This window comes from Pelodiscus sinensis, chromosome 8, assembly GCF_049634645.1.
Source record: "Pelodiscus sinensis isolate JC-2024 chromosome 8, ASM4963464v1, whole genome shotgun sequence".
NCBI lineage: Eukaryota > Metazoa > Chordata > Testudines > Trionychidae > Pelodiscus > Pelodiscus sinensis.
The window spans coordinates 44557507-44578866 of NC_134718.1; the positions used below are offsets into that span (position 1 = coordinate 44557507).

Below are 21360 nucleotides of genomic sequence, written 5' to 3' on the forward strand. Positions count from 1 at the left end.
GACAGAAGAATATGGGAAGATTTTATGGTCCTCACATTAGATTCCTGACAGGCCTGGGAGAAACTGCAGCTGAACATCAAGAACAGGCTCTATTCAATCTCATGGCACTTAGCTAAAGTTGGCACAGACTAAAGTTAGTGCTACATAACCAAGAAAAAGCACAATGTGTACTAAGGATCATTGATGGCCTGGTAGAATCCCTGTGATAAGATGAGAAACACTGACATCGTTGGTGAAAAGGTACACAGAACAAGAAGCATGGACATCGAAAACATGTATTACACGATAAGGAGAACAATCATTTCTGTACTCCTGCTAGTCTCCCAGCACTACTCTACTGCATTTCAAAACACAGGGATGAATCCCACTCTGACAGTAATAACTGCAAAATAAACAAGGAACAACAATCTTCTGAACCAGAGAGTCTAGGTCACTAACTTTGCTTGAATTTGTAGCCATGTGCTTGCTGCTGGTATACTAGAACTTTCAGCTGGAAAGCACATTTTTTTCCATTGAATAATTTTTTTCTATTAGCCTAGAAGTTGGTTTTATAGCAAGTTGTATAGACTGGATTATAAACCAGTAAACAGCATAAGATATCAAGCTGCAAAACTTCTTTATTTTGATGTTGGATACTTCATTTCTGAAAGTAAAAATGATTTTATGCTGAAATGGAACAAATAAAAATAAAAAAAAGGAACAAGGCAAATCCTTTGCCTTTTTATATCATCATGTTTGGAACACAGCAATAGATTGGGGGAGGGAGAAGGGGAGAGAGGAGGAGTGGCCTTTTTTGGACATGCTGAATATTCAACATTTAATGACAGATTAATACCTATTAAAGAATCACGGATATAAAAAGTTATTCTATGCATTTCTGTATGCATGAAAAAATACCAAATAACCTGCAACACACTGTACCATTGTGTTCCATAAAACATGTCTCAGGCAAGACTTCCTCAAAATTAGCAGATTTACAACAGCTTAGCTATGCTACTAAATTCAGGAAGACAGTAATGTAAGCATATTTACACAATAGATTTTGACAATACATTTAATTGAATAATTACTGAATCAAAAAACCCAAGAATATTACAAAATATTTTTTAAAAGTCAGAATATTAAATAAACTGATTATGTGTGGAGCAGAAGGCCCTAGGGAAACATTAGCAACTGGGACAACCAATGAAGAAATTCTAGGAAGTTTTAAAAAAAAACAAATAAGACAAACTTCACACAGCCAAATGGCATCTTTGGTTCCTCTCCTTGGAGTAAGCCACTTTTATCAAGACAAGGGAGCTTTATTTAGCTCAACACATTTCAAGAGATCCAGAATGGAATGGAATGGGATGAACTTAATATGCTTCTAACAATTTATATAAATTCTAAAGCTTCATAATGCAGCAGTGATTAGGACAAAAACAACATGGAGAGCACTTGTGGGAATAACTTGGGTACCTACTTGCCCTTCTTGTAAATAATGAATAACCATTTTCTGAAAATAATCCGAATCTGTAGCACTCAGTATATTTTTTTAAAGCATTTTATTTTAGAGCTACAATTATGAAAGACAAATTATTTATAACAAGTCCTCAACACACACCGCCTGAAAGGTGTGCTTATTTAGATTAGCTGTTCAACCCTGTAAACACATAGCAAAACCCTCTTGGAAAGCTCCAAGAACCTTCTCCTTCCACATTTAAACTATAGGATTTCTACCACAGAAACGAATTGTCCATGGAAAGAAGCCTAGATTATCCCCTATTAATGAAATTTAAATACATAATGCATTAGATTGTGTCTAATTTAGATTATGAAGTCCTTGGGGAGTAATCATACATGGTTTTTGTAGTGTATTGGTTACATTCAAGTAAAAAAAAAAATCATCAAGTGTTATACCATAACAATGTCCATAGGAGTAGCATGACATAATCCTCAGGTGGAATCTTGTGGGTAATGTAGCCAGACAGGAACCCCCTTGTAACATCCATTTTTGCTTGCCTGGAGCATACAGGGCACACAGAGCAGAAGGCCCAGGCTGTGTGACCGTGAATGGCTGTAAACAGAGATACGCCAATTGCTGACCAAGAGGCTGCCAAGGAGTGCCCTTGACTAAAACCCATATTGATACGAACACACATCCATCCGCGGGGGGAGGAATCTCTCGCCCAGTAAAAAATGTCTAGTGCTCACAATTTAGTTATCTCTCTTGCAAGTGTAAATTAACTTGAAACTTGCTTGTAAGAACTGGCGCCACAAAACAGACCAGTACAATTCAGCATCTTAAATAAGAAAGAGAATACGGGCCCCCAGGGGTATAAAGATAGGTCCAGCAGCGCATTTTTTCTGAGTGTCAATCTACCATTTATCTGCTGGTCAGGTTTGGTGTTTGATCTCCCGAGGTTCCAAGGGGACGCCCACCTCGTATTCGTCTTTCCTAGGAATTGAGAGACCGGCCCTGGCCTGACACGCTGGAGTTGAGAGGCACAGAAAGGGGTAAAAATTGTACCTGGATGTGGTCCTTTGTTTAAGTATATATATACATAGACTTAGAGCTCTTTAAAGATTAAGCTGTCACTTGGTACCATTATTTCTATTTTCTACCATTATTTCTATTTTCTATCTTTATTTTCTTTGTAACCATTTTTAAAATCTGTATTTGTTAGCATTTAAGAAATAGAGCAATAGCCATTGTAACCATATGCTTTTATAAGTCTTTTAATAAACCTGTAACTGTTTAAGCTTTAACCTGACTCCTTCAGTTGCTGTAACAGAACCAAGCACAATTTAAAAGAACTTCAGCCAGTCATAAAGGGACAGACATAGGGAGAGCTTGGGCGTTTGGATCTGTGTCACTCCCAGGTGACAAGATCCGTTGGGGCACCTTTCCAGCCTTTCCCAGGCTGCCCGCTGCGAAGGAACCCTTGTGTTCTAGCAGTTAAAATCTAAGGTGTAATAAGCTCTTTCTATATAACGGGGCGTCTGTTGGCCTGCTGGCCACCCTCTGCGACGGGACCCCGGTCCTAGCAGTAAAGACACGGACGTTAAACCTTTTCTCAGAAGCATACACACACACACTGCCCTGACCGTCGGCTGACAGGTAAGCATGACAAAGAGGTCAACTATGCACAATATGTGCCTTTAAAAAAAAAAAAAAAAAAAAAAGCAAATATTTTCCATGCTAAACTGATCACTGAAAAAACTGGCCAAGGACACCACTTCTCAGTCATATCATTTCCTTTCAAGTTTGCTGTAGTTGGTACAAAGTGAAGATATTCTTGTGGCCTCTGTCCCCTCTTCCCCCTGACCTGAAACCTCTCTCTGCATCTGGTGGGAATGTGATGGGAATGGGAAACAAGGGGAAGCACAACGTGGGTGGAGGGATAGGCCCTCAGCCTCACCCTCACCAATTCGTCATTGCCAGGTTCACAGAGGAGAACAATTGGCTTCCCCTGCCCTCTTTCAAAAATGAGGTGTACAGGATCTTTCGAAAAAGGCTTTTCTTTTCAAAAGAATGTCTAGATGGCGGCTTCACTTTCAAAATAGTGTTTTTCAAAAAAAAAAAAAAAATGCCGTGACATGATTATGCAAATGAAGTGTGGGAAATTCAAATCTCGGCTTCATTTGCAACTTCGATATGTCTAATTTACATCCTTCTTTCAAAAGAGGGATATAGTTTAGATGTACCCATACTTATATTTCTAACTTTACATACAAGAATGATACATGCACCAAAATAGGTTATACAGCTCCAGCACACTGTAACATTACAGGCAGTCCCTGAGTTACGAACGGAGACCAGCAGACCATGGAGACGGGGAGCAAAGCCGCGGAGCACGCGGGCAGCGGACAGCCCAGACGTGCCGCAACTGTCCTGCTGCCGGCGTCCTCAGAGGCTTTGCTCCCTGTCTCCCTGGTCTGCTTGTCTCCAGCAGACCAGGGAGACGCGGAGCAAAGCTGCGGAGGACCCGGGCAGCAGGACCGCGGTGCATCTCGGTCCGCCGCCCGCGTCTCCCTGGTCTGTTGGGAGGGGGAGGGGGGCGCGGCTAGAACGCCCCCTCCCCCTGCAGACCAGGCTTTTCTCCGGACGCCTGTGGTAGAGCAGCTGGGGCGCTGCTGGTTGGTCCCGCAGCGCCGCTCTGGGCGCTACTGGACCAACCCGGCAGCACCCCAGCTGCTCTGCTCCAGGCGTCCCCAAGTCAGCCGCTGCTGATCAGTTTCAGCAGCAGCTGACTTGGGGACGCCTGGGGTTCTTAAGTTGAATCTGTATGGAACTGGCATCCAGATTCAGCCTGTTGAAACTGATCAGAGGCTGATTCCAGGAAGCCTGGGGCAGAGCAACTCTGCCTCAGGCTTCCTGTAGTCAGCCGCTGGTCAGTTTCAGCAGCGGCTGAATCTGGACGCCAGTTCCGACTTACATACAAATTCAACTTAAGAACAAACCTACAGTCCCTATATTGTACGTAACCCGGGGACTGCCTGTATAGCGGATAGATTACAGGACATTTTGTTTAAAGCATCTACAAATTATGCATATTTATATTCAGAAGCCACACTTCACAAAGCATGGGGTAGGAGACTATCACAAATTTGTATCAGGAACCCAAGACGACTCACACCACACTTCCTCTAGCCACAAAACCCACACTTCCTTCCATTATAATTGCACTGGAATTAGATTATGAATATTGAAGGATTACACAATTGTTAAATCACATTGCACAGTACAATTGAGAATAAAATCTGAAATCTAAACTCCATCCATTTTGGAATTTGTTGATATACCTGAGATCAGAAATGTGACCTAGAATTAGTATGGAAGCCATAACTTCCCAGCATATTTTCTTGCAGGAGAGTCCCTCAATATCATACATAACGTAATGGGTCCATTTTTTTTAAGTCTAGTAATTACTTTGAAATATTGTATTATATGTGAATATTTTATTCATTTTACACTACATGTGACAGAAAATTAGTCTTCAAATAAAAATGCTAAATACAGGTTGAACTAGGTATGTTAGATGTCATTTAAGCCTGCGACTGCAGCAAATTTGAGCAGTTACACAATTATTCAATGACCCCCTGGGGGCAGGGCTAGCAGTCAATGTGCTGATACAGAGGCAGTATTGCGGGATGGTGGTAGCCCCTGTTTGCACAGGGGTGGAGGGGGAGAAGGGGTCCGAGCTCCCAGGGGACGGAGGCTGCTTCATGGAACAGCCTCCATCCACTGCGAGCCCAGGTCTGCCACAGATAGAGGATGATCCACTGCAGCAACCTCTGTTCGCAGAGAGCCCGAGCTCCCAGCAGACAGAGGCTGCACTGGCATCCCTTCTGCCCCTCCCCTCCTTTTAATCCAGCTCCCCCTGAGCACCAGCTCCTGCCTAACTCACTCCCCCTTTGCCTCTGTAGGAGACAGAATGGGGGAGGAGACGGCGGCTCCATGGAGCTGGCTCCCCTTGTATATTGGCTCCCATCTGCCCCCCTCACCCTCCACACTTCTGCCTCTCTCAGAGGCAGCAGTGCAGGGGTGGGCAGATGGCTCCAGGGCATGCAATGCTTAAAAGCTGGCTCCCACCTTCCTCCACCTTGCTTCCTCTTATACAGAGGCAGCAGGGGTGGGTGGGGGAGAGGGGTGGAGAATGTAATGTAGTTGTTTGGATTAACAGATAAGACCAAGTTTATTGGTTAATCATTTTTAACGACTATATGCTAACATCCCTACTTGAGCCTCTTTAGTCTGGCACCCTCGGGACCTGACCAATGCCAAATCAGAGACTTTGCTGAACCACAGGTCAATATTGTTTAGAAGCATTACTAACACTTTCACTGTTTGCTGGGCTCTTACAAGACATTTAGGGGTAAATTAGAGCTAAACCACAGCACAGAACACAGAAAATACTGGATTAGACAGGTTCAACCTGTAGTAGAATATAAACTACATTCTTGTTATTAAATTGCTGAAAAACTATAGGATAACTGTATACCTATGAGCACGATTGTGTTTGTTTTTTCAAAAAACTTCCTCTGGTAATAATCTGATTTAATTTATTAGAGAAAACTGAAGCATCCAAAAGTATTTGAAAACTACTTAAAAAATTTTTCCTGCAAGGGAAAGAATGGCATTACACCATAGGTGTAATCAAATAATACACTTGTGGTTGGGAAATTTACTGGCAATTTATTTCACTACTCAGATTGACTTATTGGCCTAGCATCTAAATGAAGTCTTGCAAGTCTTAACTTGTTCTTGTGTGAAATGTCAAGCAATCAATTTGCATTGCACAACATTAGTAACTCTTCGCAGACATTCCGGTCTGCAAACAGAGCTGGAGCAAAAAGGAGGAGAAATACGCCAACCTAGTTTAACAAACAAGTGATAGAATACATATTCTATACATTTTTGAATTACATAGGCATGATCTTTAGGCACACGATACCTGTATTGTTGTATTTCAACTGCCCCAAAACTTTCCCTGCATAGTCACTGAGTATCATAGCTGATGAGTCTAGCTCCTTTTGTTCGAAAGCCTCAGAAAAGGTTTGACAGACTTCACTACTAATATAATATTTCTATTGTCCTATACATTTACAAAGCTGACTATTTTTAAATATTTCTCTAATTTCAATAATTGTATCTGAGAGCCAGACAGAGTGGCCAAGTGCCCAGTTTTCAACTGAAAAATCTGGTTGAAAAGGGGACCTGATAGCATTTGGTCAGATGTATTGATCAGACATCCAACATCTTGTGAATGTGGGTGGAGGAGGCATCGGTGCATTCCTTGCACCAGCCCAAACTCAGCTGGCACTGCATCCACCTGTGTCCAAAGAGGAGCCTCTACTGACCTGGATGGGTGGGTGGAGGAAAAGAGGAAGTATAGCAATGGGAGAAGGAGGAAAATAGGGGTGCAGAGCCAAGGAGGAGACTCTGGGGAGAGAAGCAGGGAGGGGAAGGAAGGCAGAGTCAGGGCATGGGAGAGGGGAGGTGGAAAGAGGTGGCATGGTGGAGGTTCAAATATTTCTACCGGAATGTCCTTTTTTTAAATATTACAAAGTTGGCAGCAACCGTAGGCAAGGGAAGAAGAACAAGAGTGGATATGGAAGGACAAAAAGTAGAATCTACAACTGAAAATTGGAGAGGTTTCAATGTGTGAACTCTTTTCCAAGACACCTAGGATTTCTACCTGGACTGCAGAACAATGAAGTGGCAGACATTTCTGTCTTGATTTATAAGATCCAGGCTAATTTATGCACATTTTCATTTTAAGCAGACTCAATTATACAAAATGACGACTGTCATTTCAAAAAGCTATTCTGTTCAGTGAGGCAGATCTTCCCCATTTATATTAGGGGTGCATCTACACTGCACCGTCGCTCGAAATAAGATACGCAATTGCATATCTTATTTCAATTTCATTTCAAAATAGCTTATTTTGTAATGTAGCACTGTCTACACAGTGCCAAATTTTGAAATAACCTGCTATTCCAAAACATCCCTTACTTCTTGTGCAATGAGGTTTACAGGGACACCAGAATAGTGAGCCCATTATATTTTGAAATATCAGGCTTGCTGTTAAGACAGGGGATAGCTATTTTGGGATACTGAGGTATCCTGAAACAGCATTGCAGTATAGAAAGAGCCTTGAAGTCACATGAACAACAGAAACAAGTTTTAAAAAGAAAAAAAGTTTTGCAAACATTAATACAGGTGAACCTCTCTCATCCAGGATTCTGTGGTCTAGCAACATCCGTGGTCCAGTAGGACCACAGATATTGCTAGACCTGAAAGCCACAGCCAAAGAGGTTGAGTGTGACAGCCGGTCTGGTCAACAGCAGCCCCAGGAACAACTGCCACCCTGTGGGGGATAGGAGCAGAGAGCCCCAAGAGCGGTTGCTGCCTTGCACGGGGTCAGGCAGCTGGAGGCAGGGAATCCAGGAGCAGCTGCCTCCCAGCATGGGCCAGGGAACTCCAGGAGCAGGGTCCTGAAAGTAGGCTGAAGGCATCAGAGCCAGGCAAGTGGGAAGAGGAGATCAGGCCTCCATGTTCTCCTGTGGTGGCAGCCAGGAGGGTAGCCCCGGGAGACACTCGACTTCCCCTGGTCCAGAAAATTCCCTTGTTTGGGACCACTCAGGTCCCAGACCAGGGAGGTTCAACCTGTAAGTGTGAGTGCTCATTACTATCCCACTAAGTCCCTAAAACCACCACAGTCTGCCACATTTTCTCAGGGGCAAATAAGGAACAAAGAGCATTTGGTAGAAGAACCAATGAGGGAGAAAGGCAACAGATTTCAAATGGAGTCTCACATGGAGCACCCCACACAGCAGAACTAGCGTTACCAGATGGTTTCAACAAAAACACCGGACACACTTGACATTACATCATAATCTACATTACATCTTATTTAGAAAGTACCGGACACTTATATTTTCTCAATTTGTTTCCTGAACAGAAAGCTCAAATACTGAACTGTCCAGTTCAAAACCGGACACCTGGCAACCCTAAACAGAACATAGTGGGAGGGAGACCAGGGATCATCATGGGCAAACCAAGGATGCTGGAACTGCCACCACTGGGTCCCCTTGTCTCCCTAACTGAGGGCACACACAAGTCATTTTGACAAACTAAGGCCAGATTTTCAGAGAGGCACTTAAAACACAGCTGGTAATTTAACTTGCATCAGAGAATTCTTGAAAAAAAAAAATGAGCAGAAAGACTTATGCTTTTCAGGCACAAAGAGCCACTCTATAGCTTCAGTTCTAATGATTTACTTTGCATTATGGAAATAAAACCAACAACAAAAGTAAACTCTCCATTACAGAGCAGAGCAGGTTACTTCTCTAACATGCTGCATCAACTTTGCCTCAGAGTGACAGCTGCCCTTGCTGATGGGCAAACTCCTAGGGTGCGTCTAGACTACAGGGTTGTGTCAACAAAACTATACCTGTGTCTACACTGCCGCTGAGTTCTGTCGACATAACGTCGACAGAACTCAGCAGTTTTGTCGACAGCGGTAAGCCTCATTCTACGAGGAACACCACCTTTTGTGGACAGAGTTCTGTCGACAGAAGGCGCTACTGTCAACAGTACGGGTACGTCTAAACTACATGCCTCCATCGACGGAGGCATGTAGATTTGTGTATTCGAAAAAGGGAAATGAAGCCGCAATTAAAATAATCGCGGCTTCATTTAAATTTACATGGCTACCGCGCTGAGCCGACAAACAGCTGATTAGCTGTTTGTCGGCTCCGGGCGCTAGTCTGGATGCTCCCCTGTCGAAATGAAAGCCTTTTATCGACATTCCCTATAAACCTCATCCTACGAGGCATAAGGGGGATGTCGATAAAAGGCTTTCAGGTCGGCGCGGCGCGGCCAGACTAGTGCCAGATCAGCTGTTTGTCGGCTCAGAGTGGCAGCCGTGTAAATTTAAATGAAGCCGCGATTATTTTAATCGCGGCTTCATTTCCCTTTGCCTATCTGTAATCTACATGCCTCCATCAACGGAGGCATATAGTCTAGACACACCCTATCTGTTGACAAAACTTCTGTTGACAAAAGCGTGTAGTCTAGACATACCCCTAGAGCCTAAGTATGGTATACTAAAATGTCGCCAACATTTATAACACTACGTATCACATCGATTTCTTCACAGTTTGGCCAAAACAGCTATTGTAGACTAAAAACTGCATCCATAAAAATAGAAGTTATATTGGGAGCCTGTTGGAACATGACAGCTGGCAGAAAGATCAAGCCAATAAAACCCAGTTCACTTTTTTTAATTTATTGGAAGACTGACACACCTTACTACTTACAAAAAAAAAAGTATTCTTTCAAACTAGAACCCATGTATTTTGGTTTGCTGGAGAGATGTAACCATTAAACGGCGTTAGCTTACAGTAAATCTGCTAGCCTTTCCTCTTCAGTAACTAGAGCTCCAATCCTGCCTCAAGTCAAAATGAATATTAGTGTGATAGCATTCTATAATGGCCATTAGCACACATACAAGCCACCATACAATTCAGTATGTTTGACATATTTTGCTTAGGAGAGACAGAGGACTGAACAAAATCCAACTGTTATAGGTCAAAATTTGAGTATAGCTCCCCACAGGCTCAGGGCACTACTAGTCACTTTCAAAAGCATTCACTTCACTTAAAAACCTAGTGGTGTTTTTATACAAACAAAGGGGTCCTTAGCCTGCAAATACTTGAGCTTGAGTAACGTTACATATGCTACTAACTAGAGGCACTGACTTTAACGGGACTACTGAGCCGTGTAAAGTTAACTCACTCATGTATTTGCACATTTGGGGCCAAATCAAATTAGGGAAAAGCTACCTATGCCACCATTTTAATAATACCCTCCCAGCCAACAAGAATTGCACATACACCTCAAATTAGGGATGTTAAATATCAGTTATTTGACTATTCTATAATCCTGGGGGGAGGGAACGGGGGAAGGAGAGCAGTTAGTGTGCTCTGGCCCCACTCTCGAGGAGCCCCTGCTAGGTAGGAGCTGGTCTGCAAGGGGAGCCAGTTTAAAAACCGGCTCCCCTCGTGGACTAGCTGCCTGTTGCCCCACGCTGGTGCATCAGATACAGAGGCAGCAACATGAGGTGGCAACAGCCCCTTTCCGGGGGAAGGAGGGGAGAGAAGAGGGGGTTGAAGCTCAGTACATTCACATTTTACACCCATTCTGAAATTGTGAGCCTCACATCTATTTCTCTAGTCACATCAATAATTACCCAGATTACTTCCTCTATATTTTGACGATACCTCTTATAGTGTGAAATTCTTGTCACTTAATTAAACTAACACAATATGTTCCCAATTGACACATGGGACCTAGAAAGCAGGTAAACAGCTGTTGAGCAGAGATTATTATATTACCTCTCAAATTCATACCTGAATTAGATTTTTATTGTGCAACAAAAAGTTAAATTACAGTGATTAAAAAAATACTAAATATATATATTTTTAGTTTGTGCTTGGGTTATCAATTAAAAAAAAATGCCGCCAAGGTCCATGTGGTGCAAAGACAACTCAGTCAGGGTAAGATTAAATTTATCTATGGTGACAAGATGCCTATTGCAAGATTGATTTTAAAAAAACTGAATTGTATTGTGTAGAAAACACACCACTAAAATGATAAAAGAAAATGATTAATATAGACAAGTTTCTTTGCGGAACTAAACCGAAGCTTAGTGTTCCTTTTTAAGCAAGTGTATTAATAAATCTCTTCCACCTAACCCCTCACATTTCTCTCCAAACTACAAATAAAACCCTGAAGAGAAATGATTGCATTTAAGGGTCCCAGTAGCCAAAAATCTAGCATTAAGAATTGCAATCATACATTTTTACATTGTATTGCTACCTCTCTTTTCATATCCAATATATCTTATCCCAGATACATAATATATTGCCCTTTTATATGAAAATTTTATTTTAAAGCTTCAATTATATTTCCCATATTTCCTGTGGAGTCCATTCACTCAGGCTCTAAGGTGTTACCCTCATATGTGGTTCAACAAACAGAAGCTGCACATTAAAGCAGAGCTTGGGGGAAGCTTCTCAGACCTAGGGCAAGGGCTCAGTGTGTTCCATGTAACAGACAACTAAAAGAAAAACTAATCTCTTTTAAACCTCACTGAACAAACAGAACTACTTCTGCACAGAAAGAACTCTCCCAATAGACCAAGAGGCTATCAAAAAGATTTATGGAAATCTGATCATGCAGTTTTCTGCCTTTTGAGGACATTTCTCTGCAAAAGAAAACACACAAACTGATAAACATTAATAGCCTAACATTTGAACATGAGCCCTCTAACAACCAAATCTCACATTTAAACTACCATGTAATATTCTTAAAGCCTAGTTTGAAAATCCAAATTCAATATGCCTACAAACTCAACTTGGGAACCAAGATGTACTGTATTACAAATCTGTTACTATGCTGGCCTCATACTCTGCCCTCAATTACATTTGTGAACGAAAAAAAATACAAAACAAGGACTGACTATGTTAGTAAGAAGAGTTGGTCATTGGAACTTGGTTAATAATCCTATGCATGAATAGAATCCAGCTTCCTTTTCCACAGCATTACAGAGCAATTACAGCAAATCAAAATAAAAGTTGTATGCTATTTGTGTCACTGAGGGAAGCAGACAAAACTCTGAATAAAATACAGGACACTGAATTGTGGAGAATGGAAACAGTCAGCTACAGTATCTCACTTACCCAAGCACTGGAATGAATTTAAACAAGACAAATCAGTTTTACTTATATTAGTCAAGATTTTCTGGACAGCAGTCAACTACTAAATCACAGGAATTTCATGTTACTGCTGGATGAGCTTCACCAGGAAACATACTGTAGTCAATCGCTGTGGAAGACAACCCACGAAACAGCAGGAGACATAGAACATCAGAAGAATTCCATGTTCTATGTCCTATCAAGCAAAGTGTTTTGGAGAATGGATAAAGCAACGTCTCCCTCTTCCTCCCATTACCCCCATCCTGCACAAAGGTGGCTTTGGAGAGAATAGGCAAGTAACAAGACTGTTCATCCTGTTTCGAGCAAGTATGGGGGTGAGAGCGTGGGTGTAACACACAGGCCCACTGATGGCTCACCACTCTTTTTTCAGGTCTGACACTCATTATACCAGGGTGGGCAATAATTTTTAAAAGGGAGCCACTTCAGAAATTTGTGAAGTGGCCCTGGGCCATCCTGGAAGGGGTGGGACCAGGAGACTTCTTGTCCTTTTCCCCAACCCTGATTGGCCAGGTGTGGGGGAGCACGAAAATCTTCCCCCTCACTGCCCCACCCTGCCCCCTAGAGAAAAGTGCCAGTTGTTTTAAAACAGCTGGCAGTTCCCTCTAGGCACCTAGCGGGAGGAGACCTCACGCACTCTCCCTGTCCCCAGGCTAATCAATGCCTGTGGGCGGGGAAACACGTGAAGTATCCTTGGCTCCGCAAGAGCACGCGGCAGCTAGAGAGCCATGTCGGCAGTTTTAAAATAGCTGGCATGTCTCTCTAGCCATCACACGCTCTTGTGGGGGCAAGGAGACTTTGCATGCTCCCCCGCCCCCAGGTCCTGATTGGCCTATGGGTGGGAGAGCAACAGGGTGACTGTGGGCCAGATCCACTGGCTTGGTGGGCTGGATCTGGCCTGCAGAGGGACTTTGCCCATCACTGCGTTACACCAAAACTCACTTATAATCACATCACTCTGCATCCCACCTGCCCCTGCTCAAGCCCAATCTTGCTGCTTCTCCTCGCCAGTTGGAATTGATATTTTAAACCAAGCCCCTACTCCCCTTCCTCCACTCCACCTCACAGTGCTTCCAATGCCAAGAAACATGGCACAGTAGCTGGCAGACCCCACACTGCAGCCACGACAGCTCAGAGGCAGGATGGAGGACAGGATACAGTGCTTGGGATGGCAGCCCAAGGACAGGCACAAGGAGAGGGGCTTATGTGCCAGCAGCAGGCTCTTGAGGGCTCTCCTGCTGCCAGGCTCTTGGGGAACTGGAGCACAGTGCCCGACTGCCCAGAGTCCGGCTGCCCACGCAGAGACTCCACCCCCTCCACAGAAGCTGCACTTACCGTGGCTGCCAGAGCACCCCCAAGCTGCCTGGGAGAGTCACCACACAGACCTCTCCACTCCTTCCCATCTGCTCCTGGTGGGTGGATGACTGGCCCTGGGTTCTGCAGGCAGGGCTGGGTTGGTGAGCAGCTTAGGTGTGCCTGCATGGGGGAGAGGTCGGGATAGCAGTCCCCTGAGCTGCTGCTTTCCCCACCTCAGCAGCCCGAAGCACCGTGTGCACACAGCACGCTACCCGTGCCTCTCTGCGCCCTGCCACTGGAGTTAGAGCTGAGCCTGGCTCACACCATAGCAGAAGGGGAGTTATAGTTGAAAGTTAGGGGGGGAAGGGCCTGGACTGGCAGTGGGCTAAGGGAGAAGGGTTCCGGGCTGCTGTGGCAAGGGGAGGAGAAGGGGCCTCAGCTAGTGCGGCTGTAGGCAGGGCTGAGGGGAAGAGCTGGGGTTTCCTACCCCCCACGAGAGGAGGGTTGGCAAGCACAGCAAGCAGGGGCACAGCCCCCTAGTTTGTATCTAAAAAGAGTAATGTTTGGTATCAAATGCAAACTGGAAAGAGTCTGGTCCCAAAACGCATTGCATGGTGTGTATGAGGCATTATAAATATGTACTACAATTATGTTCTTAAAATGTATTTGGCAAGCAATGTATAAGCCCAACCTCCCCAGACAAAGGAACATGATTTGTTTGTCTGAGCAGACTGGTTGTCAGGCAGAAACAAAGATACAGTTGCATGCAAGGTAGACTAATCCATGAAGCAAACTAGCATTGAGGATGGAACTTAACACTCTTGGCAAGAGATGGAACTCACAGCTGCAGAAAACCTGCCTGGATGGGCAGTGGGTATAAAAGAGGCAAAGAAAGGCAATGCCTTCCCAAACTGACTGGCTGGCCCTGCCCACACTCTACCTCAAGCCCTTCCTGTTTAACACAGCCCCCCCCCCCTTTCCTGGGACTTCCTAGGCTTCAGCCCTGCACTGAAAGCCTTCCCCATGCTCTGGGGCTGGGAGGCTGGGGTGGTGGTGTGTAGCGGAGAATGCCCACCTGCTTACCCTTCCCATGCTCTGGAAGGGCCAGGGCTGTACAATGCAAATGCCTGCCATCTGCGCTGGGGGCGGGGGAAGCAGGGAAAGCTAGGGCTGTGGGCTGCAAGTGCTCCAGGGAAAGCTGGAGTAGGCTGCAGGCCACCTGTGCTGGGGGGGGGGGGGAGGGAAGGAAGGGAGGGGGCTGATCAGGGTTTGAGAGGCATGGGCAGGCCTCAGGCAGCAGGGGTAGATTTGGAGGCTTGTCTTCCCCAGTCCTCTGTTCACCCGCCACCCATGCCTTCCTGCCTCCAGAATCAAGGTCATTGACCTTTGAGATGATGATGATGATGATGATGATGATGATGATGGGCAATCACTCATTGTTGAGAGTGATCATCTTCCATGGTAGTTGTGGACCCTCAGGTGGCTGATAAGGCTGATCCTTGAACCACAAAGTTCCATTGCAATGAGGACAGCCGTTGACCATGACTAGAAGCTAGTCTCCCCTTCCTCCTGTGCCTCTTCTCTTCCTCAGCTGGTCAGCAAGCAAATTCAAAATGTAGGGAGCTGTTGCATAGGGCTTTTCTCTATTTTGAGAGATCCTGGGCAAGTGTCTCCCAAGTATCAATGTTAATGTTGCACTTCAAGTTATCATTTAACAAGTCCTTAAAACACTTCCGTTGACCTCCCATGTTACAGTATCCTTCTTTCAGCTGAGATAACAGGACCTGTTGTGGGAGGCAATGGTCTGGCATCCGAACAATGTGACCAGCCCAGCGAAGTTGCTGACAGATTATTATTGCATCTTTTTGGCATCCATTACAGAGCAGTTACAAGAAGCCAGACCTCTAAGATATCTGAGAGAAATGGAATCTTTCAGCCAAGGGGGTTGAAAGTCTGAATATATACAAGAAAAACTGCTTTGAATAAAGGACTCTAGCTTGATAAATTCAGCTTTGGTCTCAGAAGCATATTTTTAATTGTTTGTAACCATTTCTATCCTTATTCCTTGTAATTGGCATCACTTAAACCTATGTCTGTTCGTTAATAAACTTGTCTTATGATAATTCAGAGCACATGTTACACCTTTAAGTGGAGAGTATGCCAGTGCTAGTTAAATTAATAAGCTATATGCCATTTCTTTAAAAGAGTAGCAAACTTAACTTCTGTGAGTGTCCTGCAGCAAGTGTTCAAAACTACAAGGCAGATGGTGGGGGGAAATTAGGACAGAACAGGCATTGGGAGCACCCACAAAAAGTAAGTGGGCACTGACAGCTAGGGTGACTTGCATGCTCATATAATGGATGTAGATGTCTAGGCTGAGCTACTGCATCACAGTATTTAAGTATCAGAGTTGTAGGGAAGGTGGTGACATAGCCCCAAAGTTCCACAGGATGGAAATGCAAATTTAGAGACACACCTAAAGTCAGATCTGGGGAAAGCAACCTGGTAGAATTTACATCATCATCAAGAGCTTGCCTGAGATCACATCAACAGACCTAGCTCACAGACCCTGAACTCTGCCTCCCTGCCACTTCCTATCCCTGCCAATTCCAAGTGGGAATTTTAGTCTCAAGACTTCACTACAATTATAAGGTGTAGTAGGTGAAAAAAAACTACTACATTTTGTTTCCTTTTCTTAAAAAGGGAGGGGTCACAGTTATCAATATTTGTGCTAAATGTTACATCTGCCATAAGCAGAAAAAAATTAAGCAGTGCTGAATGCACATGCATGCAGATTTGGATTAAAGAGTTCAATTGATCAGAACATAGGTGACATGAACAGCTGTGCTATTAAAAACTTATAAACCACATTCACCCATGGCAGACATCTGAAACTCTTGCATCTAAATGCAAGATCACATGCTAGAAGTGTCAGAATTTTCTTCAGAGATCCATAGTCCCAGACTGAAGGGTAGAAACTTGATTGCCTTGGGTTGAAGTGTTAGTTTCAAACTCTTATTGTACTATGTTGATGATAGAAATAAATCTACTGAAGAACTCAGTAACACAACAATTTCTGTTGTGCGTCTCTTCCTGATAAAAATTCACTGATCACCAGACTAGCAAACTGGGATAAAAGGCAAGGGGGCAGAGGCGGGGGGAGAGGAGTAGGAGCTGGGACTGCACAGGGAAAAAAAGCTACAATTACGTAAACTTTTGATTTAGAGAACAGAAATGTATCTTTGTGTTAGTTCATAGACTCTAAAGTTTCCTACTGTGCTGAGTAAACATGCATTTTTTTAAAAATACAAAACCAGGCAAATACTGAAAGACAGCAGAAACCGGAAACCAGATCAGGAATATACAGGATATGTATAAATACAGGAGGCCCCTGAGATGCGACCATCCGCGTTCCGACTCCCCCCACTTACAACCATTTTTTTAAGTGCGGAAGGGGCTGGAAACCCCCGTCTTACGTCCTTGGCCTGCATTTACAATGGTGTATGGCACCTACCTTAAATGCAGGTTTGAGTTTATGATGCCCCTCACTTGCAACGCTTCCTTCAGAACGAATTGTGGCGCAAGTTGGGGGCCTCCTGCAATAATTGCCTTAAAATTAGTGCACTTCTCAGCCTCTTTTATAATAGAGTGCACTTGAGACTTTGTTTTCCAGAAATACCACTGTCTACTGGAACCAAAGCTATGTTTGAGTAATACATGTTTGACATCTCTGGATTAGGTGTTTTGGCCTTGAGAGCCTGGTCAATATCCATAGTTTATTTACTGATGTCAGATATAGGAAAAACAGTTAAAAAGTCAACATTTAAACAAAATGTAAACACAAACCCCGCTCCTAATCCAAGTACACTGGGGAAAATGGGGTTCTCTCAAATACTACTGCATTGCATTGATGACCCTTGTAAGAGAGCATCTATAGAATACACCTGTGTATACAACAGGTACATATCCAGAAAGTGCCGAGTTTCACTAAAAACATTAGGTTTCTCAGAGTACAATATTAGTTTGTCCCTGTGGACTCAGGACGATAAGAGCTCTACTTAAGGCCATGTCTAGACTACTGAGAAGACTGATGCTGTCGCGGTCAATCTTCTGGTGTTCAATTTGGTGGGTCAAATAAAGATCCACTAAATCAAATGCTGAGGATACCCCCCCGTCGATGCCAGAACTTCTACTCCTTGCAAAGAGTAAGGGAAGTAGACAGGAACATTTCTCCCATCAACCTTCTGCTGTGAGGACAGTGCTACAGCTCAGCTTATGGTACTTCGACTTCAACTACATGTTTTACATAACTGGAATTGCGTACCTTAAGCCAATCTTCGGCAGCAGTGTAGACCTGGCCTACATTTCTAACACTGTAGAAAATAAAGACTTGTATATTTAACCGTTTTTCTTCTCTCTACTGTTCCCTTGCCCCCTCTGCAAGGTAGGTCCAATCTGTAAGCACTGCTAAAGCAGAAGAGTTAAATACTAGTAAAGCTAGATAGTATAGGATTTTTAGTAGACATGGATAAACTGGTTTGGGAAATAAAAAAAGGCTTGCATCTCATCCAAAACTTTAAACCAAACTAAGATTAGAGAGTTTTTAGGAGAAGTACTCTTCCTCCAATGCTCAAATCCCAAAATTATTCCCAGTATTCAATATTCAAAGCTTAGAAACTTTCCCCAACAGCTGTAGCTGCTAGTCTCACATCTCATGTGTTGAGAGAGTTGGCAACAGGGAAAGACTAATGCATTCTTGAGCACCTTTGGGCCAGAAAAGCTCAAAAACTGACTTCCAAATGACTGCCCAGCGAGGGCCTACACGTGGAACACAAAACCAAGCTCACCAGAGGTAAAAGTCTTTAGACAAATGGAGAGAAAACAGGCTTATGTAGGAAAGAAAGAAGGACGTAGACCTCAAAGAACTGTAATGAGAATGCAAAACAAGTAAGATTATCTTGGCATAAAGAGTAGAGAAAATATTCATCCCTCATGACCTAAAGGAGCTGTTGGGACATCAGTCTAAAGGAGAGAAACTAAAACTTTCAGTGCCTCTCAAGAAGAAATGGCTACCAACCATACTTCACTCTCTCAAAACAAAGTCAGAATGTAAAGAACATTATTAGTAATAATTTATTACTGCTCTCCTTACACACTGACTGCCAAAACCTGGATTATAGACTGACAAGCCATTTGACCAATGATTGCCTATGTAATTATATGAAATATGCCTGGGGGATTAAGTAGAAATAGGAGAGGAACTCACATCCATCAAGCCTCCAGAGCTGTACCATACCATATTATATATTTTTTCTATTTATTTCTCACTCTCATATTTGTAGCACTTAATTGCCAAACAAAAGATTATAAACCTCATTATACAAAAGGCAAGTATCAAAATAAAAACATTATTTGTTTTAAATTATGTAGAAACAAAATACATTTCCTTGTAACTTGACTGACAAGACGAGATGCTGCCCATGAAACCATTTTAAGCATTATATAAAATACAATCCAAAAAATTAAATTCTGTATGCAGGAATTTCAATAGAAAGTAACAAAAACAAACATTCTTGCAACACTGAAATTGGATGGCTGATTTGGGAGACTAATGAATTACTGTAAACAATTTAGTACTAATTTAATTTAACAATGTAGAGCATTTGTGAATTGCAAGGCAATAGACATCCATTTGTTTCTTCATTAAATCAAAGATAAAATTGTTGATTGCCCCACCATGGATTATTTTACTGAAGATAGCAAACAAATTTTATATTTAGCAATAAAAATTCATGGCTAGTCTCTGAACAAACAAATGTAACCAATGAAGGATACATAAAACAATTCTGACCAGCTGTGGTCTAAGGCAGATCAATATGCTGTTCTGGCAAAAAAAGGTTCATATTTTCAGTTAAATGAAAAATTACTTATACAGAAAATTGTTAATGCACCATTTCACTTCAATGGAAATTTATATTTAATACACCTATACATATTCTGCATTTGCAAAATAATGTGCTCATCCATGAGCATTAAATACAAACATAAAACTGTACGCAGAAGAAAAATAAGCATTCATTATTGTAAAAATACCAAGAATATGAACAATATCTTTATCTGTTACTTGCCTCAAATGTGTTACCAGTGATATCAAATTCTGGTGGTACAAAGGCACCTTCTGGATCATCTATTAAAAAAAAAAAAGAATGCCAGATTAAGAAATAGACAACTATATATGCATATAGCATGTATTGACAGTTTGAGGTCCCAAAATGAAATCTATATAATTGACAAGTCTGTTGGCTATCCCACATCCAAATTGCAAAGATAACCCTGTACAGAGCAGATGGTTCCAGTGCTGTAAGGGAATTTTAATTCTTACCAAAAGACTCTTTAATAATCACATATGGAAGTATTCCTTTCTGTAGTGGGATTTTATATCCCAAGGTGCAATGCAATTTTTGCATTATTGCCTCCTGTTGCATGGAGCTCACAGTATCACTCCTTTAGAAGGAAAGGAAAGGCACACCTTAACCTGAATTGCTTACACATAATTTCCTCTTTCTTTAAAAAGAGATCGACAGTCATCTCTTCTAGCAGATTAAATAGGACTGTGACAATGTTCCAGAAATGACAAGGCAGTAAAAGAAGAGCAGTTTGATTCTGAATGAGTTGTAATAGGACAAAAAATAGGTATAAAATGGGAGAAGCACAGAGAAGATTGGAAAAATAGTCATTAAAAGTAGGTCGCTGCATACCGAATTCTTCCATTACAGGCAGTCCCCGGGTTACGTACAAGATAGGGACTGTAGGTTTGTTCTTAAGTTGAATCTGTATGTAAGTCGGAACTGGCGTCCAGATTCAGCCACTGCTGAAACTGACCGCCAGTTCCGACTTACATACAGAATCAACTTAAGAACCCCAAGCGTCCCCAAGTCAGCTGCTGCTGAAACTGATCAGCGGCTGATTCCAGGAAGCCCGGGACAGAGGCTTCCTGTAGTCAGCCACTGGTCAGTTTCAGCAGCAGCTGACTTGGGGACGCCTGGGGCAGAGCAGCTGGGGTGCTGCCGGGTTGGTCCAGTAGTGCCCAGAGCGGCGCTATGGGACCAACCGGCAGCGCCCCAGCTGCTGTACCACAGGCGTCCGGAGCAAAGCCGCGGAGCACGGGGGCAGCTGGACAGCCCAGATGCGCCGTGGCTGTCCTGCTGCCCTCGGGCTCTGCGGCTTTGCTCCCCATCTCCCTGGTCTGCAGGCCAGGGGAACGGGGAGCAAAGCAGAGCAAAGCCGTGGAGCACGCAGGCAGCGGACAGGACCAACCCGGCAGCACCCCAGCTGCTCTACCCCAGGGTCCACAACAAAAGCACCTAGTGCGCCCCCCCCAGCAGACCAGGGAAACGGGGAGCAAAGCCGCAGTGGCGGCGGGGTGCCACGCCTCCCCGGCTTTGCTCTGGCAAAGCCTCAGAGACGCGGGACCCCTCCACCTCCCCGGCTTTGCGCCCGGTGTCCCTGGTCTGCTGGAGACGGTCCCCAGCAGACCAGGGGCACCCGGAGCAGCTTCTCTCGCCCCGGAGGTTGAGGTGGCGGGACCACTGCGCTCTGGGCAGTCCCACTGCCTGCGAGCTCCGGGGCGAGAAAGCCCCGTTCATAAGTGCGGATCCAACAGAAGTCGGATCCGCGTAACTCGGGGACTGCCTGTATTAAGTTTCTCTTATCCCTGATCTACAATAGAACCATAGTCCAATACACAAATACCCTCCCTCCCCAAATTCAAATTAGTAATTCGTGCATCCACACTACTAA

General features: G+C 43.7%; 1 protein-coding gene across 2 annotated transcripts in view; it reads right to left on the reverse strand.

The window, feature by feature from the left end:
- The window catches only part of KNDC1 (kinase non-catalytic C-lobe domain containing 1), a 99356-nt gene that overhangs the window by 69336 nt on the left and 8660 nt on the right, over nt 1–21360 (reverse strand). For both annotated transcript variants that reach the window (XM_006121025.4, XM_014572503.3), the window contains exon 3: nt 19689–19747. In XM_006121025.4, coding sequence (XP_006121087.3) covers nt 19689–19747 — 59 coding nt within the window. The remainder of the gene's footprint in view (nt 1–19688; nt 19748–21360) is intronic.